Source organism: Trichomonas vaginalis, chromosome I (assembly GCF_026262505.1).
Source record: "Trichomonas vaginalis G3 chromosome I, whole genome shotgun sequence".
NCBI classification, from domain to species: Eukaryota; Parabasalia; order Trichomonadida; family Trichomonadidae; genus Trichomonas; species Trichomonas vaginalis.
The window spans coordinates 22163524-22190702 of NC_067203.1; the positions used below are offsets into that span (position 1 = coordinate 22163524).

General features: G+C 29.7%; 5 protein-coding genes and 2 pseudogenes across 7 annotated transcripts, besides 2 other annotated features; 3 read left to right on the plus strand and 4 right to left on the minus strand.

Annotated features, from left to right (window-relative positions):
* Positions 1-6197: 6197 nt before the first annotated feature.
* On the minus strand, positions 6198-7533 carry TVAGG3_1029680 (26S proteasome regulatory subunit family; the record flags this gene model as incomplete). The annotated part of the gene is made up of 1 exon (XM_001311408.2): positions 6259-7425. The coding sequence occupies one exon, from the start codon at positions 7423-7425 to the stop codon at positions 6259-6261; it is 1167 nt and encodes a 388-aa protein (XP_001311409.1).
* Positions 7534-7747: 214 nt separating this feature from the next.
* Positions 7748-8266: a mobile genetic element.
* A 1369-nt stretch (positions 8267-9635) lies between these two features.
* TVAGG3_1029700 (armadillo (ARM) repeat-containing protein family) lies at positions 9636-11149 on the plus strand (the record flags this gene model as incomplete). The annotated part of the gene is made up of 1 exon (XM_001311409.2): positions 9643-11115. The coding sequence occupies one exon, from the start codon at positions 9643-9645 to the stop codon at positions 11113-11115; it is 1473 nt and encodes a 490-aa protein (XP_001311410.1).
* A 554-nt stretch (positions 11150-11703) lies between these two features.
* TVAGG3_1029710 (peptidase protein) lies at positions 11704-12566 on the plus strand (the record flags this gene model as incomplete). The annotated part of the gene is made up of 1 exon (XM_001311410.2): positions 11704-12408. The coding sequence occupies one exon, from the start codon at positions 11704-11706 to the stop codon at positions 12406-12408; it is 705 nt and encodes a 234-aa protein (XP_001311411.1).
* An 844-nt stretch (positions 12567-13410) lies between these two features.
* Positions 13411-27063: a mobile genetic element.
* TVAGG3_1029730 lies at positions 14549-18089 on the plus strand (annotated as a pseudogene). Its single transcript has one exon. A coding segment is annotated over exon 1 (3541 nt).
* On the minus strand, positions 21529-22530 carry TVAGG3_1029740 (phage tail repeat-like family; the record flags this gene model as incomplete). Its single annotated transcript, XM_051255144.1, has 1 exon — positions 21529-22530. A coding segment is annotated over one exon (1002 nt), but the record flags the coding sequence as incomplete, so codon positions are not given.
* On the minus strand, positions 23966-24667 carry TVAGG3_1029750 (uncharacterized protein; the record flags this gene model as incomplete). The annotated part of the gene is made up of 1 exon (XM_051255145.1): positions 23966-24667. One exon carries the CDS (start codon positions 24665-24667, stop codon positions 23966-23968), a length of 702 nt encoding a protein of 233 aa, XP_051080719.1.
* TVAGG3_1029760 lies at positions 25638-26464 on the minus strand (annotated as a pseudogene). Its single transcript has one exon. A coding segment is annotated over exon 1 (827 nt).
* Positions 27064-27179: the final 116 nt, after the last annotated feature.

Here is a 27179-nt window from a genome sequence, read left to right on the forward strand (position 1 = left end):
AGTATTTGACAATAATACAGAGTCACCACATGAAAGGCAGTAAAAATTTTAAATTTAAACATCTTTTAATAACTCAAGTATCTTATCTTGTCTTTTTATACTGGAGTGATGCTCCTTATTTTAATCTTTCATATTTTTTGACTATCTTCTTTCGCATTGAGAATATATTAATACCAAAGATAAATCAAGTTAAACTGCTCTTCACAAATCCTCAAAATTAAATTGAAAACATACAGAAGAGATTCTACTTTACATGATACAGATATTAACTCAACAGATGATCTATCTGAACTGTTCTTCATATTGCAGCAGTTTATTATAGTAAAGAAAATGCAGAATTAATGTAAATGATAAGAACCAACATGCCGTCCTTGTATTAACAATGTCGAGAAATATGATTTTTGTGTGCAAATTTGTATTAAGTAAAAAATAATTCATCAATTGTCAATTGGAAAATATACATCATTCTAATGATGTATGTAAATGAAGGATTACTTTTTTAAGTGTAAAGTTCATATTTATTCAATTAAAATATTATATTTTTTATTGTAGGAATGAAATGAAATCTGTTACAATTAAATTAAAGCATAGAAATCCCTTTTACATTATCTTTTTTTGTTTTATTTCATTCCTAACCAGGTTTAGTCGAATTCCTCATCCACAATATCCGAATCAAAAGAACTTTTCGAATTATATTCAAGTCTTAATTTTTCAAGATCAAATCTTACAGAATCAAGCAACTCATATGTTGGACTGTTGCATAGAAGAGAATATCTGAAAGTTTCATTTGTAAATTTAACAATGTAACTAGAAAACACAACAAAAGTTTATCAATATCGAATTACAACAGTAAGACAGCACTCAGCTTTCTTCTCAATTAGCTATGTCGTTTTGTCCCTATTGACTTTCTAACAAAAAAGACTTCTTTAAATATATAGCTTATAGAAACAATTAGACATAAAAATCAAGTTCAATGCTTTTTTAAAAGTAAAAATGTTAACAGAGTCTAGATAGAATTAATTTGTAATTAAAAATTTCAAAAATAAGCCGCCAATAGTCCAATTTTTGAGCCAATGAAAATTGTGATACTTTGAATGATATCCGAATGTCAAGCATAATGAAGTTATAACAATTTCTTCTCTTATCATTTGTTAAACTATTCAATCTTTAATCTATCTATCAAAATTGTTTTTTATGATTCAATGATTTTCTTTTAAACATTAACAATTGCACAAAATCAAAACTCCAAAATAATTTACAACATTTAATCTTCATCGTGCTTTTAAAAAAATTAATTTTTTTGGAAACTTCTGCTTAATATTATCTATCCAAGAAAGAAATGAATATATACATTATGAAATAGTGTTACTATTATATTGTACAATTTCAGAACAAAATTTGGATAACTTATGGACTTTGTTTTATAAAGTTTACGTATCGTTTTAATGCACTCTAAATGGGTCTCGTAAGAACTATCACAATCGACGGCGTTAAATATGTCATGCAATACCCTGGACCACAAAAGAGAACTACGGGAACTTTCATTGCAGCCGATGAAATTGTACTCGCTCTTGGATGCATTTTTAGTACTACGCCTGAAATTTATGCTGAGATGATATATGATTTGCTCCACTTAAATCAAGAAACAGTACAACCTTGGGATATTTACAATGTTGTATTGGAAAGCAAGTTTTGGGCAATTTTCAAAATTTTACTTGGTATTAGTCATGACATGATGTTTCGTGCTCATTTCTTTACTATATTTCAGTGCATAGTTCAACTCATGCCAGATAAACTAAAGAACGAAAATCCAAGAGTACCCTATATTTCCAACTCTTGGAAATTTTTCATGACCCCCTACCCAGGGTCCTAAAATGGGTATTTTCCTCACACAGACACCGTGTTTTTTTGAGCCGGGAAATAAATAGCGCAGACAGTTTCTACATATAGAGACATGCTTATACTTAGAGTTTGACGGGAATCTAAAGTGATTTTTTTCTGCATCGCGAAATCTAATGCAATCTCAAAATCATGCAGAAACTGCGAATCGGAGCGCAATTTTTTAATATGTTAATATATAAAGGTACCCCTACTACTGCAAATGCTTCAAATGAAAATCTAAGAAATCAGATTAATTTGATCACATTAGTATAGTATTGGTCAAACCAAAAACTCATATGTTGATATATAGCCTATAGATATTCATATTATCTACTTTTCATTGAATTACATAAGATTTAATAATCTCATAAATATTCTTTTTAATTTTCCGAATTCCGTGTGCATTTAGATTGCCTATACCTGTATATAATAATTCTAGAATGGTTTGGTTAGATATTAAGTTTTTTAGATTAATATTTTAACATTTTGATAAAACAAGCATTTGTTCCATTTTAGAATCGCCATTGAACTCTAGTTTGACTAACATGATGTTGTATGATCAAATAAATTCTAACTTCATGAGATAAATTTTGAAATTAGAAAATGCGATATCTGACTCAAATATTTATCTGAACACATTTAACATTCAATGATAAACTAAAGTACTATACAGCAGATTCGATTTGGCTTATATTTTATATAATCAACAAATAATCCTATAAAATTGTGCTATTCACGTTGCTCAAAGATGTATTGAACATTCCCTACTTGTGTATTGATAAAATTAGATATAGATTCTAATGTAAATCGATATTTTGAAAATTCATATATATTTTGTCTTGGTTTGGCATTTGATCGTGTTGAAACCGGAATTGCAATATATATCATCTAAATATATAACTATCAAAATATGAGCTATAGATTTTTAAATTATTCTCCTGAATATGAGTGACTAACATAATTATATTGAATTGAGTAGTAAGAATCATAAATATTAGAATCTGACGATAATTTATTATAACTTTATATAGGAACAAGATTATAAATGATGATGAAAATAAAGATTAAATTTAAATCTGAAAATTTGAAAACATTAAGTGTATATGATAGCATTACAAAATTAAATTTTATGTGGAAGAGGAAATAGAGGAATTAGAAGTATTATGAGAAAATAATAAGATATAAAAACAAGATTCTATTAAATGAGTTAATTTATAGAAAGGAATAACAGTGTGAATGTAGTAAATGAATGTTTTCATGATGTATTATTGAAATCTTAAGTTTTGTTAAGAAGATAATAAGGGAATCAAATTTTGTATTAGGAAGTTTGACCGACAAGAGTGTATTGTGCACTCTTGTCGGTCTGCATGTCTCATTCCGGGAGACATTGTCACTGCATGTCTCCCAGAATGAGACAATCTTGCATCATAATGTGATGCAAAAGTTTGACCGACAAGAGTGCACAATACACTCTTGTCGATCTAAATGTATCTTACAATCAAAGACACTTTCATACAATCTTTTCGAAGTTAAAAAAAAAATTAATTATTTCTTTCTTTTGTTTATTAAATCGCCTTACTCACGTACTAATCTCTTTTAGAGACTCTATCGAGCTATCCCACATATAAACCCGTGACAATAATACATATTTACTCTCTTCATATTCTGATCTCATGACACATTATCGCAAAAACTATAATTATACAACACATCTCATAAAGTCTCATTTTAGCCCTATCTAAGCGTTCAAAACCTATTTTCCACACGTAATCTGATTCTTCTGGCTCCGCTGATTCGATTTCTGCTGTCAGATCGTGAAAATAGATATAATCTGAACTTTTGAATTCATACATTTTTGGAAAAAAATTGAATTTTCAAAAAAAGAGCTTATTTAGGTATGAACCTGAAGAGAAATTTTAAGGAAAATATTAAGTTGTGTATTTTGTGTTTATCTCATTGTGTGATGCATATTTTCACGATCTGACAGCAGAAATCGAATCAGCGGAGCCAGAAGAATCAGATTACGTGTGGAAAATAGGTTTTGAACGCTTAGATAGGGCTAAAATGAGACTTTATGAGATGTGTTGTATAATTATAGTTTTTGCGATAATGTGTCATGAGATCAGAATATGAAGAGAGTAAATATGTATTATTGTCACGGGTTTATATGTGGGGATAGCTCGATAGAGTCTCTAAAAGAGATTAGTACGTGAGTAAGGCGATTTAATAAACAAAAGAAAGAAATAATTAATTTTTTTTTTAACTTCGAAAAGATTGTATGAAAGTGTCTTTGATTGTAAGATACATTTAGATCGACAAGAGTGTATTGTGCACTCTTGTCGGTCGAAGTTTTGTAATCACATTGTGATTGCAAAAGATTGTCTCATTCTGGGAGACATGCAGTGACAATGTCTCCCGGAATGAGACATGCAGACCGACAAGAGTGCACAATACACTCTTGTCGGTCAAACTTCCTAATACAAAATTTGATTCCCTTATTATCTTCTTAACAAAACTTAAGATTTCAATAATACATCATGAAAACATTCATTTACTACATTCACACTGTTATTCCTTTCTATAAATTAACTCATTTAATAGAATCTTGTTTTTATATCTTATTATTTTCTCATAATACTTCTAATTCCTCTTTTTCCTCTTCCACATAAAATTTAATTTTGTAATGCTATCATATACACTTAATGTTTTCAAATTTTCAGATTTAAATTTAATCTTTATTTTCATCATCATTTATAATCTTGTTCCTATATAAAGTTATAATAAATTATCGTCAGATTCTAATATTTATGATTCTTACTACTCAATTCAATATAATTATGTTAGTCACTCATATTCAGGAGAATAATTTAAAAATCTATAGCTCATATTTTGATAGTTATATATTTAGATGATATATATTGCAATTCCGGTTTCAACACGATCAAATGCCAAACCAAGACAAAATATATATGAATTTTCAAAATATCGATTTACATTAGAATCTATATCTAAGTTTATCAATACACAAGTAGGGAATGTTCAATACATCTTTGAGCAACGTGAATAGCACAATTTTATAGGATTATTTGTTGATTATATAAAATATAAGCCAAATCGAATCTGCTGTATAGTACTTTAGTTTATCATTGAATGTTAAATGTGTTCAGATAAATATTTGAGTCAGATATCGCATTTTCTAATTTCAAAATTTATCTCATGAAGTTAGAATTTATTTGATCATACAACATCATGTTAGTCAAACTAGAGTTCAATGGCGATTCTAAAATGGAACAAATGCTTGTTTTATCAAAATGTTAAAATATTAATCTAAAAAACTTAATATCTAACCAAACCATTCTAGAATTATTATATACAGGTATAGGCAATCTAAATGCACACGGAATTCGGAAAATTAAAAAGAATATTTATGAGATTATTAAATCTTATGTAATTCAATGAAAAGTAGATAATATGAATATCTATAGGCTATATATCAACATATGAGTTTTTGGTTTGACCAATACTATACTAATGTGATCAAATTAATCTGATTTCTTAGATTTTCATTTGAAGCATTTGCAGTAGTAGGGGTACCTTTATATATTAACATATTAAAAAATTGCGCTCCGATTCGCAGTTTCTGCATGATTTTGAGATTGCATTAGATTTCGCGATGCAGAAAAAAATCACTTTAGATTCCCGTCAAACTCTAAGTATAAGCATGTCTCTATATGTAGAAACTGTCTGCGCTATTTATTTCCCGGCTCAAAAAAACACGGTGTCTGTGTGAGGAAAATACCCATTTTAGGACCCTGGGTAGGGGGTCATGAAAAATTTCCAAGAGTTGGAAATATAGGGTAATTTTTTTGGAAAATTAAACTAAAATCAAATTTTGAAAAGAATAATCAAATTATTTTATATTATTAATGATAATAGCAGATTTAAAATCTTTAAAAAATTCCAAAATATCTTCAAAAATTTATTTTTGTTAATAATTTCGTAAAAAATTTCTATAATATTTTGATTTTTGTAATTTTTTTGGAATTTTAAGATGATATAATTAAACTCAACACTCAATAAAGAACTATTTTTCAATAAAATTTACCAAAAATATTGTAATATTTTTCAATTGTATCAAATTATTCTGAAATTGGAATGAATCAGTGATACGAAATTTAGTACTTTAATGAATATTAACTAAAAACTACAATATCAAAATTTAAAATTCTTAGAGAAAATTTATGAAGAAATCCAATAATTAACAATTACATAAACCAAAAAAATCAAGTAAAATAGATGTAAAATGATAAAAAAATCGATAAATAAAAAAAATTTATATTGAAGGTACACAAAGATGTAAGATAAGGTAAAATTTTCTTATTTGAGCATCTGCTTGATACTCATAGAGCGCTTATCGTCCTTCTTAGTTACCTTGAAGACAGCCATTTCGAAATCTTCCTGTGTCACGTGGACTCTTCTTTCTCTAAGGGCGAACATACCAGCCTCAGTGCAGACAGCCTTGAGTTCAGCACCAGAAGCACCGCTAGTGTCAGCTGCGATCTTCTTAAGATCAATACCGCGCTGAAGGTTCATTCTGCGGCTGTGAATGCGGAGAATCTGAAGTCTGCCAGCATCACCTGGGTTGGGGAACTCGATCTTTCTATCGATACGACCTGGTCTCAAAAGAGCCGAATCGAGAGAGTCAATACGGTTTGTAGCCATGATAACTTTAATGTTATTAGAAGCTTCGAAACCATCGAGTTGGTTGAGAAGCTCGAGCATTGTTCTCTGGACTTCTGTATCAGATCTTGCACCTGCACCACGAGCAGAACCGATTGAATCGATTTCATCCATGAAGATGATGGATGGTGCATGCTGTCGAGCCATGACGAAAAGCTCTCTGACCATACGAGCACCTTCACCGATATATTTCTGGACTAATTCGGATCCGGAGACACGGATGAATGTAGTATCTGTATGGTGAGCGACGGCACGTGCAAGAAGTGTCTTACCTGTGCCTGGTGGACCGTAAAGAAGAACACCCTTTGGCTGAGGAATACCAAGGGATTCGAAAATTTCTGGATGCTTGATAGGAAGCTCTATAACTTCCTTGATCATCTTAATTTGGCGGTCGCAGCCACCAATCATTTCGAAGGTTGAATCTGGAACTTTATCGACTTTCATAAGAGCAACGAGTGGATCAACTTTTGTAGGAAGGATACGGTGAAGAACCATTGTGTCTGAACGAAGTGCAACACGTGTGCCTGATGGATATCCTGTAATATCAACTTCATCGTCAACTGTAACCAAAAATTTACCTTCATGGTTATTAGATGTGAGTGCTTTATTTTTGCCGACTTTACGAACGAGTTCTGCAATTTCTGAAGGATTTTCTTGAAGATGGAAAATTTCATCCTTCAAATCACGAACTTGCTTGTTAAGATCATTACGTTGTGCTTGAAGACGTGCAACATTGCGCTTTTTCTCACTAATTATGGATTCGAGTTCTGCAATTCGGGATGAAATAAAGGGAATTTGCTCCATTGTGATTGGCAAACCGTCGCAGCAAATTGGCCGGCTTAAAATTTCATCAATTCATATGATCTCTTAAATTATCTTTGGGAAATAGAAATTAATTATAAATGAATCGACAGCAAAATAACTAAATCTTCAATTGAATATTTTTAAATTTATGAAGAAATTGCATACTAATCTTTCCTCACATGTATACAATCTGTTTGGATTTGTTACTCTGAATGGTTTGCTTTGATAATTTTAGAATAAAAAAATATTTCGTGAATTTTTACAATCCACTTCCACAAGATTAAAACAAAAACAATGCTTATAATAATATATCCTTTTTTAAGGGTGGCTTCCGACCAAATTGTAACTTTTTAGCCCAAGTGAGAAAATTTCGTAATTTATAACCAAGTTTTTTAAAATCTATATTTAATAAAGATTCTATTTTTCTTATTAAATTTCAAAAATGAGGGGGTTCGGAATCGTCCACAAATTGCCGAAAGGGTTTTTGCCAGTTTTGAATCCGCTTATTTTTATCGACCAAAATTATAATAAATATAATTTTCGATAAGTATTCTACCCAAATGATTCTTCAAAAAATTATTTTTCGGATTTTATTCCGTAAAAAAACGTTACAGAAAACGCCTAGAAAATTTCGAATTTTCCCTAAAAAATTCAGTGCAGGTCGATTTAAGAGATTTTTCAAAAATAATCATATCAGTAGATAGGGTATAATATAGAGGAGCTTTATGAATAACTCAAAATCCGGGAAACTCAATATTCAACGAGAAAAACGCTTAACGAATCTCACTTTTGGTGTAAACATCACAAAAAATTGAGAGAGCTTTCTGGTCGGAAGCCTCCCTTAATGCATTTAATTATATTATTTTTTTTTGAAAAAAAAGAAGTGGTTCCACACTGGATATTTGGTGTCAATCAATGGGGTAAGTAGGGTATAATGCATACTAGTATGACTAACTGAAGCCGTGATTAAATCGAGAATTAAGCTAAGTTGTAGGGATATAATAATCTAACTTCGATGATATTATAATATTATTAGTGTTTAGAGTATAAATCATTCTACACTATCAGTATCACAATATGTTTGATCTATATTTCACAATAATGCTTAATATTTGGAGAAATCATTTGATAATCTTTTAATAAAAATATGATTTTTCGTATAAAAGACTATTCATATGTATTTCTAACATTACTATAACCAAATATATCAGTAAATTGCCTTTAGTGATAGTTATACATAAAGATATAAAATATTAGTTGTTACAATCGGTAAAAAATATGAAAACTGTTTTTAAAATTTTGAGATAGTAAATGTAGATAAAAGCTTCAATGTTTCAAAAAAATTAAGATATTGAGTTAGATTTCATTGAAAAATGATGCAGACACCAGCTCATATCTCAATATAATTGATAAGATAATATTATTTGTTGACTTCGTATATGATATTAGCTCTCTGATGAGGATATGCATTTTCATTTATAACCAAAACCGGCATTATTGTTGATTTAATAAAGTAAATATTTGGATTATGTATATTTAGGGCGTTAACAAACTAACAAGTATACATTCCCCATAAAATAATATTTCATTTAATAAAAGTGAATTTTAGAAATTTATATAAATATATATGAATGGATATTAAAAATAACTACTTTTAGCCGATTTATAATCTCCGCAATCTGTTTAGAAAATGAAAAATTGAAACTCTTTTAAAAAATCTGAAATTTTCCGCTAATATAATTTGAATTGGAATACAAATATTTCAGAGTCGGCCACCGTGCTCGATCAGAATTAATTTTGCGTTTTTTATGAAAAAGTTATTTAATGTCATACGTAGATCTCCAAAAAGTGAGAGTGTCAGAAAATTTTCTGACAAATTTTTCGAAAATTTGGCTTAAATAAAAAGAGGATTTAGAAACTTCAATATATGACGAATCTAAATTTCCATTTATTTTGAGCTAAAACTCAAAATTGAGAGTGGAATCCCTTCTGGAAAAAATTTCCAACTTTTGGAAAAATCTGTTCATACACAGAATTCTATTCGAAGGAGTATAAGTATCCCAAGTGGTAATTCATCATGTATCTTAGATTTGTTTTTTGACTGTTCAAGGAATTGAATGATTAATATATTTTTATTATCAACCTAAAAATTCCACTTGATATTCAAACTCTATAACAAAAAATTATTTTCCAAATTTTGTCATTTTTATTTTTAGAATGGACAGCTATTTTCTTACCAAGATGCGACATCAGAATAAACTATTAAATATAGAAAACAGGAGCGAAGTTAATGAACAATCCAAGGCCTATTATATACATCAAGCATTGAAGACTGAAAATGTTTCAGATTTTGAAAGATATATTAGCTGCTATAATACCGAAAAAACTAATGGAAAATCTTCCGCTGAGTTTTTCCAACAAAATTTATTCGAAAGACTCTTCGATTTCCTTCTATCAAATCAAAATCAGAATCTTCCAAAGACTGCTTATAAATTCATAAAGAATACACTTAAACAAGTGAAGTTTGATGCTAATCTCTTTAAAATATTAGAAAATAACCAACATTACTTTTCCAAGATGAGAGAATACCTCGTAGGCATTGGTGAAGCTGCCTCATCAGATCCACTAGCCATTGGCATATGTAAAATCATCTCTTGTATTGCCCAATACAGTGAGATTATGAATCAATTCATTATAGAACTTTTTCCTCTTGAATTGATATACAATACAATGGGCCAAAATCCAGCATGCATATCATTTTACCTTTACTCAGTCTCAAAATGCAATTTACAACAAGATGTTTTCGAATTCACAGTAAGTATCCTCAGACAAGTCCAGAATTTGTCAGAGAAATGGATTAATAAGTTACTAGATACAATTACGCTTTACATCAGACCTGATATTTATAAAGAAGTACAAGATCACGTTGAATTCATAAACCTGTTTATAATTGGCTTCTTACGTGATCCATTTTATGATTCAGCATGCAGACTTGCTAAGGAATTGTTCTCAATGTTCAACCAAGTCCCAGAAATAACTTGTAATGAAAAATTTGACATCGAAGAATTGATAAAACCAATATTTGATCGTATTTATAGTATACTTAATATCCCCACGCCAGAAGCAATTGAAAAAACTGAAGAAGATGAAAAATTCCAAAAAGTGACAGAAAAATTTGGAAAACAAAAACCCAAAAAAGTGACAAAAGTAATCAAACCAAAAGTGACACAAAAAGTCAAAGTTCCCGATCCAATACCACCACTTGAAGCTCTCCATGAAATTATCTTCTTTGTTAAGTCATTCCCTGACGAATTCGTTGATAGTTACTTAAAATTATTTACTAGCACAGGAATGCACGGTTTGAAGCAATTAATAGTCAAGGAGATCTATGTAAGACTCATTGCGATCATTGTAAGCTTCTCTCCTGATAAAATCGAGCTAGTTCTTCAATGTCCTGAATTGATGCAGTATTTCTCAAATCTACTAGAGTCAGATCAACCAGAATACGCACTAGAACTGTTCTGCCTTATCCAAGACTATTTCAAACAACAGTCGCGAAATGAAGACTTAGAAACCTTGGCAAATAACTTGGTTGACTATAGAGAACTAATTTCTGACTGCATCAATTCTCAAGATCCAAAAATAAGAGAATTTGCAACACAATTAGATAGTTTGTTTACACAAGAATAAAAAAATTTTATATATAATAATTTTTAAGTCAAAACTTTATATGTCATTGACAAGTGATGTCATGCATCCTCAAAACCCTTTGAAAACAAATGGAATTGCAAGATTCATAACCATATCATATTGCATTATGCATGAATGGTTATTTTAATCAATATTTCAAAATAACCATAGTCATGATATTCCATATATCTATGGAACAACACTGATACGTAACTTATATTCTAACAAATATTTGAAATCCTTTATAAACTTAATGAATAGCACTGTGTAACGATACAATGGCTAAAATCTTATATAATCTTATTCGGAAGCACTGTGAACAATCCAGATAAATTTGAAATTGTGAGCTAAAAATGTATAGCTAGACTAAATCAGAATATGACATCAACATGCTTTAAACATATGACTGCCAACATCAAAGTAATGCAAAAGCTGAATAAGTGCAATTTCAAATTATTTCATCATTTGGAATTGGAAAACAAAATTCTCATTAGCTGAGCTATCTTGTCATAATAAATAATTGATCGGCCAAATATGAATACATCATGGTGTATGGATAAATTTCATCGTGATGTCACTTTTTCAGAAATGAAGACAGTTAACATTTTACTTTGCGACACATTCCCAGGACTTTTACCAGATTTCGTTAAATCATATGAAGATATGTTCATGAAACTCTTCAATTCCGTAGCAGATGGATTAAAATTCAATGTTTTCTTAACATTGAATGGCGAATTACCACAAGAACTGCATAATGATGAGCTTTACGTCATTACCGGAAGTAATAATGGCGCTTGCCAGGACATTGAATGGATCAATAAGCTTAAACAATGGATAATCAAAGCAGTCGCTGCTAAAACAAGGATTCTTGGCGTTTGCTTTGGTCATCAAGTCATTGCTGAAGCACTTGGCGGCAAAGTTATTAAGTTCCCAGGAGGTTTTGGAACTGGTATCCGCACATCAAAAATTATTACACCAGAAGCTAAGAAATACTATACAAAAGGAGAAGTAAATCTACTTTATCTTCATCATGATCAGGTCGTAGAGCTTCCAAAGGACGCTGTTTGCTTCTTGACAGATGATTTTTGCAAATATGGTGGTTTTACTATCGGCGACCATGTAGTTACATACCAAGGACACCCAGAGTTTGAAATTCCATACGTTCGTCATATTCTTACAAATCACTCCCAAAATGAGGATCCAGAAGTTCTTAAGAAGGCTTTCGAGTCCTTCGAAAGTGGCAAACAACTTGATGGAACGATTGCGGCTACATGGGCTTTAAATCTTAAATAAATAAAAATATTATTTGATTGATTTTAAAATCATCTCATTTTATAGTAATAAACATTCTTTAGTATATAAATCTAACTATATTTGCCTTTTAAGAAATATAATTTTCTTGTTTTTTTAGTAGTAGATGAGTGCGGGTTTAGTGACTTTTTTTGTTTCATCTATATATAGACGATGCATTAAAATATATTTATTTATAAATCATTAAAAAATTAACATTAATTTTAAAATAATTTATTTTTTTATCTTTTATAAAAGAATATATATAGATGATGTCAGATATTCCGCGATTAATTAAACATTGTTTAAATCCTGAATGGGTTAAACTTCAATTTAAAAATGAAGATTGTGAATTATTAAATGAATATGAAAGCCAAAATAAGCTAATGAGGTATAAATATAATGATAAAGAATATTTAATTTCATGGAATCAATGGAGTCATAATCAAAGACCTCATAAACGAGAAGAAGAAATTGAAAATAATGAAATGGAAATCATTGATGACATTAAAGAGGATGGAATTCCTAAATTTTGTAGAAAAACCTTTAGAACTAAGTTAGGAGCATATAAACGTAGAGTATTAAATCCTGAATATCTTAAACATCAATTTAAAAAGGAAGACTGCGAATTATTAAACGCTAATGAATATGAAAATGCTAAATCAAAACTGAGATATAAATATATTGGAAGTGATGAAAGGTGTAAAGATAAAGATAAAGTTTATACAGTTTCATATAATAACTGGCACACGTTAGGGATAAGAAAACATTTAGGAGATTATGGGAAATGTTCTGAATTCTTCAAATCTAGTATGTATGAGAGAGTAAAAGAAATCAGATATAATTATCATTCATGAATGAAAGATTCACTACCATAATGAAATAAAAAAAAATAAAAAAAAATAAAAAAATAAACTTTAAAAATTCATGTCTTACATTTTTTGAATAATTTATTTTTTTAATTCGTAAGAAAATGAGTGTCAAGACTAACGACGTTAAAAAATTGGGATTCACAAACGAGGAAATAAAGGATATATTAGAGGAGGCGAGTTATGAAGTTAATAAATATTATTTAAGAAATTGTCAAAAATTCGCGGAGTTATTAAATGATTTAGATTATGATGGAAAAATGAATAAAGATGATGTTATAAATTTCTTATATCCCACATCTGAAGAAGAAAAACCTAAAGAACCTGATGTTTTCCCTGAATATTATGAAGAACGGATTAAAGATGATGAATATGATGAAATTGAAAGACTGGAAAAAATAAGAGATGAAATAGATGAAAAAATTAAGGAATTAAGAGAAGTTGAAAAATATAATGAGAATGAAGTAGAGGGTTTAATGAATATCCCAGCTTCAGAATCAGAAGTTCAAAAATCTCATGAAGAAAGATATAAAAATTACTTTTTGGAATCTACTAAAAATTTATTAGATGGTGAAATAGATGAAACACTTTCAGAAGAAGGCACAAAATTTATTCATAAACATAAGTTACAATTTATTGACGATGGAGATTATCCATGTATATTACTTTCACCTCCTCTTGATTCTGAAAAATTCAAAAAAGCACTGAAAAATGTAACATATGCAACAAATACGATTAAGAAAGAAGACCATGATATTTACACAAATTATTATTTAAATAAATGTACAGGTGTTGATAAAGTTTTTGATTTGTTAGATAAAATATCAAAAGAAACAATTGGTACATATAAAATTTTATGCGATTGTGGTTTCATTATTGAAGATACTAATAATGTTTCATATGAAAGAACAGCACCGAAGGAAGACGAAGTTGAAAGGTCTATACCATTCGTTATTAAGAATATAAAAGATATGAAAACTTATAAACATTATATTTATTCATTTATTTCAGAAAAAATGGAAGCAACCCATAAAACATCATCTCATCATTTTATAGCTATTCATACATTCCTTTTCAAAGTTGTGAAATTAAATAAGACAGGAATTAGATTTAATGTATCAGGGTACGCATTCTTGAGTAAATTAAAATGTATTCGTCACGTCGCAGATGATAAAAATTTATGTGTTCTTAATTCATTTTATGGACTTTAGCCCTGGACTTTAAAAAAATAAACTTTATTTTTATTTATTTTTTAATTTTTTATTCTTACATAAATGAACAAAAACGGAACAGCTAAAATGAATGATAATCAAATAAGAGCCGAAGGTAGAAGGTTATTTAAACGCTTCTATAACATTCCTGATGGTGTTAATCCTAAAACTCGTAGAAGTTATTTAAATGAAGCCATAGATGCATATGAAGGATTTGACATTTCATCAGAAAGTGAGAGGTTAGCAAGAATGTTAAACGTTAATATTGATTTTTATTATTGTGACCCTCAACCAGAAGACGTAGACATAAATAAGGTAGACTTTCCATTAGTGGAATCAATAATGATAGATCCAGAATTTGAAACAGTAAATATTTTATTAACACAGAGTCCATGTGGAAAACTTCACGCTGACAGAATTACAGACGTTGAAGCACTCACAGGATATAAAGTTTGCCCCTTTTGCAAAGAAGAAGTATATTCTATCCGTGATGACCCAGAAAGGAAAAACCAAAGAAGATTTTTAAAGCATTGTGAGAAATGTAAAGAAAATAATGGAAGATTAATTCAAGACGTTCAATTGCAAAACACACAACAACCATATGCACCACATATCACGAAACAGAAGATATATCAATGGCTATTAGCTCACAATTTGCAGGAATATTATAAACCAACAAGATATTATATTACTTTTGACTTCGAAACATTAGAGACTAAAGAAGAACTTCAACTTTCTGAATGTGCAACTTTGAACGCTTACTTAAAACCATTTATGGTATCATCAACTGTCAAAATAAAGCCGCAAACGGACTCTTTGAGTCCTGAAGGTCTTTCAGACCGAAGCGGCGAGGTCGTAGACCGTGATAAAACATTTACGAGGAATTTTTGCTTAACATCAAGTGATTCGTTCATCTCTGATTGGATTGAATTTTTATTTTCAACCTGTTCATTAGTTGCTAAATCAAATATTGAACAATATGAAGAATTAATGAAGCCGCAAACGGACCAAACGGCGGGGACTTTGTCCCATACATTAAATGAAAAACAGAAGGAAGCATTTAAAGAACTTCTAGATGAGGAATTCAATAAAGTGAATATCATAGGTTTTAATTCGGGAAAGTTTGATTTAAATTTAATTCTTCGTGATTTAAACACTGCAAAATGGAAAATAAAATCAATGCTGGGTTCTTCTTCTCAATTTAAGCAAATCATTGTAAAGAAAACAAACTGTCCATATGAATTAAGATTTATTGACATCAGAAATTATATAGCGGGTGGAACATTAGACCAATTCACTCAAGATTTCGGAAACAATAAATCACGTGTTAAATCCTTTTTCCCTTATCAATTCATCACATGGGAGAATTACGAAGATGAATTATATAAAGTGGAACCATTCACTCAAGATTCATTTTATTCAGCATTAACTCAAGAAACAATATCCGATTCAGATTATCAAATATATCTCAATGATGCTAAAAATTTTGAGAATAGATTAGAATATTTTATTCATTATTGCAATAAAGACGTTGAAATTATGATTGACCCAATTGATAAAATTATTGAAGAAACATTTGTTTATAAAATTGACATGCTTCATAATCTTTCTTTATCATCGAATGCATCAATGATTCGTTACGCGTTAGCATATAAGAACTTCAATCCTAACGAAACATATCCAGAAGAAGAAAATGTGGAATCAAGTTTTGAATTAACAAAAAAGTATTGGAAATATAAAATTGATTCATATAAGAAACAAGATGAAAAAGCAGAAAGGGATACTAAAAACAATGTTTCAATGGATGACTATCAATACTATCACGATTTAATCCTTTCATCTAAATGCAAAATGTGTGGTAAAGCGTTTACATATGCTAATAAACCAACATTAGATAGAATCGATAATGAAAAACCACATACCAAAGAAAATTGTCAGTTAATGTGTTGTTATTGCAATGTCGTAAAATCAAATAAAGATGAAGATGTTCAACGTTTAAGAATCAATTTAAGAAATTATACATTAAAAAATAATTTACCAATGACTCTAGATTCAGTTGAAGCTTATCACATCCTCCGTAATGGAATTACTGGTGGTTTATCAAATGTTCAACATAGAGTAAATCTTAAAGGAATCACGCACATTAATAAACTTTCATATAATCCAGAAACTAAAACTGTATCAAATGAGGACACTTCCAACATTATGACTCATTTCGTTGGTGTTGACTTTAATTCATTATATCCTTCATCATTTTCATCTAATCCTCATGATTTCATTCAATATACTGACCATAAAATGTATATGCCGGGAAGATTGAATGGTGTTATCATTTGTGATACAGCAACAAAGAAAGCAAAAGCACTGGGAATAATTAAGAAGAAAAATACTTTATTCGTGGCTGAAGTAAAGGGTCACATTGATGAAAAATACATTAATGATTACATAAACTTTTTACCAATAATAAGAAACTTTGATATTATCACAGATGAAAAAACAATTGGCAGTTTTATGTATAATTACATGAAATCAAACAATCTACCAGTTGACCAGAAACAGAGGAAATTAACTCAGTTAGCATCAACACACAACCAATATCAACCATTTTCTTCTTATTATCTTTGGTATCTAATAGACAGATTTCATTTTATCATTGATGACATTCAATCAATTTTAACATTTACGAAAAATACTTGTTTTAATGAATTTGCGAACGAATTTATGAACGAAAGACAAAAGGCTGAATTAGAAGGAAATAAAGGAAAAAGTTTATTTTGCAAGATTTCACTTAATGGATCATATGGTTACGATGCAATGAATACACAAAATTACGCAAAGACTAAAATAATGAATGCACAGAAGGCACGCGTTGCATGTATGTCAAATAAGTTTAAAAACATAAGAGAAATAGGAAGATACGTATCAAGTGATGCTTAAAGATAGATTTTATAGATGTGATACATGTTTACAAGAGGCATTCTTCACTTTAGATAACGCAAAATACTGGTATTTGGTTTTCATTTATGATTTTATGTATAAATGCATGGATGTTAATCGTTTTCATTTCATTGAAGGTGATACTGATTCATCTTATTGGGCAATCGCTGGCGACCCAAATCTTCCTAACACTCAAGCATTTCAAGCAATTGTAACCGATAAAAAATTTTATGATAAAAACATTTACAAATTCGCACCTTTTGATTTCTTCTGTTTTAATGAGAAATTTAAACCTAAATTAAAGAATAAAGCTGAAGAAAAAGCACATGAGAAGAAGTTATTGGGTTTAGCAATTGAGAAACAAGGTGATAACATGGTTGCTTTATGTCCTAAGTGTTATACTTCATTCAACGGTTCAATTGATGGAAGTGATTTTAAAAAGATTGCACAAAAAATGAAAGGAGTTAGTTTACGACAAAATAAACAATTAACACCTAAAAATTATTTGGATATAATAAATGATAAAGTGATATTTGATGGTCAGAATATTAATTTACAACTTAAAAACGGGTCAATGACTCGCTTAACAATCGGTAAGACTGCATTAACAGGAGCACACACTAAGGCTGTATGTTGTGAAAATGGATGTTGTATGCCATTTATTTAATAAAATGCCACAGAAGAGACAAAAGGAACCGTAAATAATGGTTTTGATACTATGATTCAAAGAGGCGGGCACCCTTAAAACACTTATTTTATTTTTATATAAATGAATAGCGTAGATTTAAAAAATTTAATTGATGATTTAGTACTTAATCAAAATTTTCTTAATTATTATGAATTAAAATCATATCTCCAAAAACATGATAACAATATAACGGGTGATGATATGGATTATTATTATTCGTATTATAAAAATGAAGTTTTGAAATATCATGATAAAATAATTTCTAAAATTAAAGACAAAATTAAAAATAATGAATATTCAAAGGGAAAAAGTAAATCACAACTTAAACAATTGAAAGATTTCAAAAATAAAGTATTAACAGAAGAAGATATTGATGAATTATATAAATTATATAAATTATATAATCCTGAGCCGCAAAAACCAAAGGAACAAAAACAAAAGGTGCAAAACGCCCAGGTCCTTCAGACCATAAATGAAGCACAAGCTTTAATTTATGATTCATTAGTTAAACCATATTCAGCCCGACTTTTAAATGAAGATCAACTTTTGGAATTCATCCTTCAACATAAACTCGAAGCGGGAAAGTATATCAAACCTTTATATACAGCATATTTAAAACAAATGAATAGAATACATCCAGAATTAATGAAGGGGGAATGAAATCCAAAATCAAAGCAGATAAAATTAAACCACCTGCAACACCAAACCTCCAACGACAGTACCCCTCCTCCTTCAGTTAATCCTTCATCATTCACTTTATTATATCCATTTCAAACATTAAAGAAGCAAAAAGATTTTAAAAAGGATTTCAAAATATTAAATAAACCAATGACCCAAAAATTCAACCGTTAAAGGAAAAATTTAGTCGCCCTTCATTTGCACCATATCCATATTCATACGAAATCGATCATTTAGAATATTCAAGAGGAAACGTTACTTATTTATTTGCCATTAACATTAACACTAGATATTTATATTGCATTCCAGTGAAAGGGAAAACAGAACAGGAAACAAGAAGAGCTATTCAATACTTACTAGATCATGAAAGAGTAGATAATATAAGGGGTGATGGTGATAAAGGATTTCAGGCAGCTATGACTCATTATTTCCCACAAATTAATTTTTACTTTTCATCCTCTCCATTTACGTTTCATAATAAAATAGTTGATGCGGTAATGAGAACTCTTAGAGATGCGTTAGGGGTTAATGGTCAGATATACTGGGATGGAAATCATGACTCCATCATACAGCAGTTAGTATATTATTACAATAATACATGGCATAGAACAATAAACATGAAACCGGTGGAAATGAAAAATGATATTTCAAAAGAATGGGAATATATTAGAAAGCAAATGGAAAGGTTGAATGATGTTAAACGTGAACAAATTAATTCGGGGCTCATGAATTTTAAACAAGGGAATAAAGTTTTAATTCATCTCGATTATGGAAAAACTGATAAATCAATGACAAAAAGAAGACGAAGATTTGACACAATAGCTGAATTTGTTAGATATATTAACGGCAATGCATTAGTTGAAGTTGACAATAAATTAATAGAAATTCCGATTTATTTTATTACTCCATTATATTTAAATAATATTTAATTTTTTTATTTCGTAAGAAATGAGTAACAACGAAGCAGTCAAGAGTCCAGACGATGAATATAAAAAGAAACTAAACAGAATTAAATCAAAAATATGTTATTACAAAAAGAAGCCACAATGTGGTGGGGTTGAAAACGATAAAGAGAGGAAAGAAATAATCGAAAAATTAGAAACTTATCGTTCAATCCTTAAACTGAGTGAAGCAAAAATAAAAGAATTTAAATAGAATAAATAAATTGATTGGAAGAGATGAATTTAATAAAGATGAATTTTTAAACTCTATCCAAATTTAATTTTTATTCCTCTTCGACAACATCTCTCTTTCCATCATTACCGCATAACCACATTTTCTCAATTTTAGTGGTTTGTTATTTTTAACATGTTCTTGCATCATTTTTATCATTTCCTCCCTTGTTATGATTCGTGGTAAATTTTGAGCTTGTGGGGTATTCATTTATGATAAAAATAAAAATTTGTTATCACTTATTTTATCGTGAAGTGACTCAAAGAGTCCGGAGACAAAGTCTCATGTTTTTAGGTTATTCAATAATTAATTAATAACTACCTTCCTCCTGCTGTGTTGTCAAAATGTCATGTTGTCACATTTTTTCAGAGAAGTTAAATGACCTGGTAGCACATGGTAGCATGGTAGCACTGAAATAAAATTTTGTTATCAGTTATTTTATCATCATTTTATTAAGTTCATCTTTAGTTAATAATTTGAATGGATTCGCTAATGTTCCACCTTGAGTCACAACACTTGCCCCGGCTAATTGTGAAGAACCTGGGATAAGTACTCCATGAAATGATTTCATTGGTATCATTAATTTAGAAATAGTTGGCTTAATTAATTTGGTCATTTATGATAAAAATAAAATTGCATAATTTAAATTTTTTTTCTTTCTCATTTTCTCATTTTCTCATTTTTCATTCTGTTTTGGTTTCAGCAACTTTTCAAGTTGTTGTCTTGTCAGTAACTTTAATTTTAACTTTGGATCAAATATTGGGTTTCCATCTTTATCTCTTCCAATAACACCATATGGTAGAATCTTCATTTATACTAAAATAAAAATTTAAATTATGCTGTTTGCTCTTTTGGAGCTCCTAAAGTTTGTTTCACAAACATTGAGCGTTCATTGAACTCTATACCATGCGAATACAGTCATAAATGGTGGCATGTAATCTTTACTTTGTCCCGTTGTTTGTGTATATCCTGAAACGCGATGTGTATGGTTTCCTTCTCCCTGAGTGTCACTCCAGTAACAATTTATGGCAAATTTAACATCATCTTTAACATCATATCCTTTACCTTTTGTCATTCCTGACCAATCCCAATATCTATGCTTATGCCAACCTGCTTGAGATGTGCTTAAATCTATGTAGTGACTGTGTGCAGGTAAATTTTCACCCGTAATTGTTTTACTTCCCCCTGTTTCCTTTGAAGAGTTTGCACAATACAAAAACCTGTCGACTATTTGTTCCCATGCACCAACACCAAACATTGCTTGAGGACCTCTCACATCCATAGATGTATAAATAGAACCTACTGGGTTCATTAAATCAAACATATGAGATATTATAGGATTGTCTCTTTTGAACTTAAAATATAGTGTAACTATTTCGGGTTTCTTCTGGTTTGTGTCAGAATATTTTTTATAATATAATCTTATGTTTTCAGGGTATGTAAAATCTTGACTATAATATTTATTTTTGTCATCTTCATAATAGTATACTATTCTCGTTTTTTCTATTGCATTATATCTTTTATATCTATAATAATCTAAATATAATGTTTGCTTTTTTGGGTCTACATGTGCGTCAACACCATAGTCATAATAATACGGTGCTGGAGCTACGTTAGACAATGTCATATCCGTCATTTCATAAACTCTTAAATATTTCTTTTGTTCGTCTCCATATAAGTTTAAGTAGCAGTTGTTGTCTAATGGAACTTTAACTTGTGTGCCATTATTCTTTATATAGCCTACATACATTTCATTGTTATTTTTCGGAATGAGTTTATACCGTATACCATTTCTTAAGGACTGTACAAACTCCCATCTAAAATATTTGTTTTCTTCATTGACAGAAAAGTCGCCAACAATAGTTTCAATATTTTTTGTTCCAACTAAACTTTGGTATATTTCGTTAACAAATGATATATCTGCTTTCTTTGCTAACTCATCGTTAACATATTCCTTATCTGCCTTCTTTGCTAACTCATCGTTAACATATTCCTTATCTGCTTTCTTTGCTAACTCATCGTTAACATATTCCTTATCTGCTTTCTTCCCTAACTCATCGTTAACAAATGATATATCTGCTTTAAGGTCTAAACATTCTGAAACCCATCCTGTATCAGCTTTAGTTTTAAGAATCTTCGATGTCCGTTCATGATACCATTCAACCCTTTCTATAATTTCATTATCTTTTTCATTAACATATTCCTTATCTGCCTTCTTTGCTAACTCATCGTTAACATATTCCTTATCTGCCTTCTTTGCTAACTCATCGTTAACAAATGATATATCTGCTTTCTTTGCTAACTCATCGTTAACATAAGTTTTATCTGCTTTCTTTGCTAACTCATCGTTAACAAATGATATATCTGCTTTCTTTGCTAACTCATCGTTAACATATTCCTTATCTGCTTTCTTCATTATGTCATTTAGGAAACCTTTTATGAATTCCTCATTTAAATTAAATCTTCCAATCTTCAAAACTTTAGGAAATGCATTTAATGCGTAATATCTTTGTTCTTCTGGTGGAATTGATGTTATATCATCCGTTATTCCTTTAATTTTTGAATTCATAAATAAAATTTCTTTTATATTTGATATCACTGCACCACCTTTGCAAACGAATTCGAAATGGTCATTTTTCAATACTATCTCCAAATCTCCATATTTCAACATTTGCGTTTGTTCTGCCGTCTTTGAATTATATGCATATATGGCGTATGTAATGGTCTGTGGTTGCTGTTGTTTAATCATTTATTACGATTTAAAAATAAATATTTAATCTGTTATCTCATCAGCTATTTTTTCTATTTGAAATTGCCATAATATTTCATTCATAAATTCTAAATCACAATCAAATAGGTCAGTTATTCTAAATTTAATATTTGATAAATCTTTTGAATGAAGAATAAATGAATTCCCGGATAATTGAAACGGATATGATAAAGAAAATATGTTTAAGTTGATGGATAAAATGTTTTGTATTGATGGGTAAGAGTTAGGGTCTAATGTTTGATGTGAAAATCTCATTGGGGTATTAACTTTATCACATTTGATTAAAATGAAATTAGAACCAGTGTCAGAATACAAAACATCCCCAACATCTTTTTCAAAATTTAATATCCCCAACAATGAACGAAGACGAGGAGTACAAAATTTAATTTTCAGCGGAAATTTAATAAGGTTATTTATTTCATCAAGTTCAAAAAGTTTATCAGGTTTTGATTTAAAATTTTCTTCATACCATACGATAAATGATTCATTTAAATAACTTAAAATCATGTTAATATCCCATTTCGTTATCACATTATTTATATACATATCATACGTTTTTAGGTCTACGACCCCGCCGCTATGCGGCTCATGGTCATCTTTAATAAATGATATATAATCTGAAGGGTCTAAAAGAATGGGATTAAATTTACCACTCACAGAAACGAGAGTAACATTATAAATTCCGCTAACTGTTAAATTTAATTCACAGTTATTATTCGAAATAATATTGATAATTGACATTTTTTATTACGATTAAAAATATGGTAAAGCGTTATTTTCCAGTGATAAATAAAACTAGAATAAGATTACCTCAAGAATTCATAAATTCAACGAATAAGAAATTCATTCATGTTATAAATTTTAGTTTTTCAGAAAATATGAGTCGATGTCATTCATCATCAGGTTATATTTCACTTCATTCAAATTTAGTTCAATCAAACCCATATAATGACCATTTCATAAGATTTTCAGATGGTATTAAAAATGTAATTGATAGATTAAAATATGAACAGATTGACAATATCGAATTTTTGGAATTTTGGTTTAAATATCCCGATGGAAAAAAGATTGAAGTTAAAGATAAAGCTGATACTATAACAAAAACAATTACAATGACCGATCCGGATAGTGGGGAACAAAAAGAAATAAAACAAACGATAGAAACTGGTGAAAGGTCAATTATTATCGATTATGATTCAAAGGATTATTATTCGATAATGTTAATGCTTGAATATTAAATAGCCTTAACAAAGAATTTTTCAAGTGATATTTTATATTCATCAACTATTTTATTATAAATATCATTATATGTTAAATGAAGTTCAGTTGTTGTTCCGTTCTTTGATATCTTAATTGTGCTAATATCCTTTATAGGATTTATTTTTGCAACTGTTCCGCAGCATGAAACCTCATCATCTATGAAAAATTGAATCTTCACGTCTGAATCTTGAACATCACAAAGAATGGCGATAATGTGAATTAATGATTCATAAGGTAAAATAATTAAACCGGATTGGTCAATTAAATTTATTATTGAATCATAATTATCAGTTATGATATCACGGTAAATTTTCATTAATTCAGAATTAATGTCTATTTTATATGGCGCATTGCGACTGTAATCGTAGATTCCTGGGTTCTCGATGTTTGATGAAAGAGGTGGGGGGTATGTTGGATAAGTGGGAATTTCAACAGGTTCTTTACCAGGTTCAGATAAAATGATTGGGTCTCCATTCTCACGGTTTTCTTCATTCTCCTCATTCTTCGGTAAGTCACGAGTTAATAAATTTGGTTGAGTTGCTGACCTTGTTAATTCAGGACTAACATTAACTTTAACATTTTGAATAATTCGTGATTTATCATCATTTACGTTATAACCAACCGTAATCTCTGCTTTTGCGTTAGTGTTCTTTTGACTAGTGAAACGTCTTCTCATTTATATTCGAATAAAAAAATATATTTAAACTTTTATTTTGCTGGAACTTTTGAATCTATTATTTCCTGTATTTGTTCATGAAGTTGATTTTTAGCATTTTCATCGAAATTAATAGACCGAATATATTCATTAATTGCATTCTTATAATCATCTGATTTCTCAAATTTTCTTTTATCTGATTCCTTAACTAAATCATAAGTTAAACCTCGTTGCTGATATAATGGTTTCTTAATTAAATCTTTGAATGCTTGAGATAAAGCACCTGATGCAATTCTTGCTACTATAATTGGTTGGAATTGCTGTTTAAGTTCATCTTTAACATTTGCGAAAACTGGATCGAATAAAGCAACTTTAAAGAATTTCTTAGCTGGAATTTCAGTCTAAATTTGCATATTGACCATCAAACTGGTTAGAATATCGTGGTAATCCATCCGGTCCCTCTTCAATAGCATTTAATTCTTCATTGAAGTAAGAATATGGATTATGACGGTATGAATTAATTGGACCATTTTCACCTTCTCCAATGTATTGTTTAACAGCTTTTCCATTTTCATCAAATTGCATAGGATAATGTTCATTATATGCTTTACGTTTAGGATAATCCGTCATTGTTAATTTATACCCATTTATGACTTTAATATTTCCTTGACCATCAGTAACGAAAACTTCATTTATTCCATCAGGTTTTCCATTTGGACCCGTAATGTCTGCTTCGTGTGCTTCCCAATTTGGTCCGTGACGTTTGGCATATGCTTGAGCTTCTGGTAATGTTAAAACGTTTCTCATTTGTTTAACATCCTTTTGAAGACCGGCAACAATGTGGACTAATTCTTTCATTCCGTCTGGAACTTTCATAGTTCTATTATATGCACCCTTTTTGTTTGTTCCTTGTTTTAATGGAACCTGTAGAAGATTTGCAATTTCTGTCATGTTTAATTATAAATAAAAAATAAAAATTAATTATAAAAAGTTATTCGAATTTAATGGAACCTTTATTTAAATCAACTATTATTTTTCCATGTTCTCCTAATTGTTGATATTGTGTGTAAAGTTCATTAATGCTCATTGGTAAATTCACTTGATAAAGCATAACGTTCAACTGTTGACGACTAAAACCACTGAAAATGAAAAGGGTGGACAGGTTTGATTTAATGTTTGTGCTTAATGCTTTAAAGTATTGAACAGCCATGAAGAATGAACACTGAATGTGTCGACATTGAGTTAATAACTGATTAAAATATGATTTCTCATTTGTTATTAGTTTTGATTTCACCGCATCATCTAGAAAAATGAGTGAATGCAAAAATTCTCTATCAAAATTTGAAATAGAAAGTGTTTCAAATAATTCATCCCGTTGTTTATCAATAATTTTATCCTCTAATCCTTGCTTCTTGATTGTATTATATAATTCTTTATACATTACAAAGTTTTTTAAATAATCTTCTGCTTCTTCTTGTGATAAATAAATAATTGGAATTTTGATTAAATGCTTTAAAGATTCAAATGTATCATCTGAAGGTGAACCTGAACGGTTGATATAAATTAACACATGTGAATGGGGGAAGTGTTAGCAATAATGATAATTTGTTTTAATATCGTTAATGTTTTACCTTTATTTTGTTTACCAATTGCTGCAGTGATTGAATTTAAGTAACATTCAGAATATGGAATTTTCATTAATTTTTCCTTAGATAGAGCATTTCTATTATCACTCAATGCTTCATTAATCATATCATCTACGTATGTATTATATACTCCTGCTAATTCTTCATAAGGGGTGGATGAATTTAAATCCATTTAATCAAAAATAAATTTATAATTTTAAACATTTCTATTCATCAATATTTCATCATATGAACTTCTATACTGCGGTGGTGTACCTGTTGGATGATATTTCAAACCTTCATCCGGTGTCCATGTCCAATATGTAGTCCTAGTAAACCAAACCTGAGGAGGATTTGTCACTTTTGAACAGTAAGTGTCATTTTCACCCTGAATGATTGGATAAGCTTTCACTTGTACTGTAACTTGTGAGTTGAAAGTTTCTAATCCATCAAAGAATATACCCGCTCCATCACGTTGAACTGGAATAGTGCATAAGAATGAAGTTTGGTCTTTCCATGTTCTAGCTAATGGCGTGCCATTATCATCATTCAGTGGTCTAGTTAATGAGTCCTCGTATTCTTCGTGCATTCATTCACTCCATCTAAATCAGAAGCTTGAAGCATACGTGTAAAGAATATGTCACCCACTGTGGTCATCGCTTGATCGGGGAAGTTTCTGGAATCTATAGTGACCTGAAGACCTCGAAGCATTGGATTTTCTAAAACTGTTCTTTGCATTGCATTCTTCGGAAATGTTAACACAACATCTGTAACATTATGAAGAGCGTATGAGAAATCTGAGCTGATACCTTCAGAGTGATGCAACCTCCATTTAGTGAACGAACGTCAATATGTTGAGCTGGAATCATGAATGGATCTTCCTTACTAAATAAACGTGGTATTGCTTT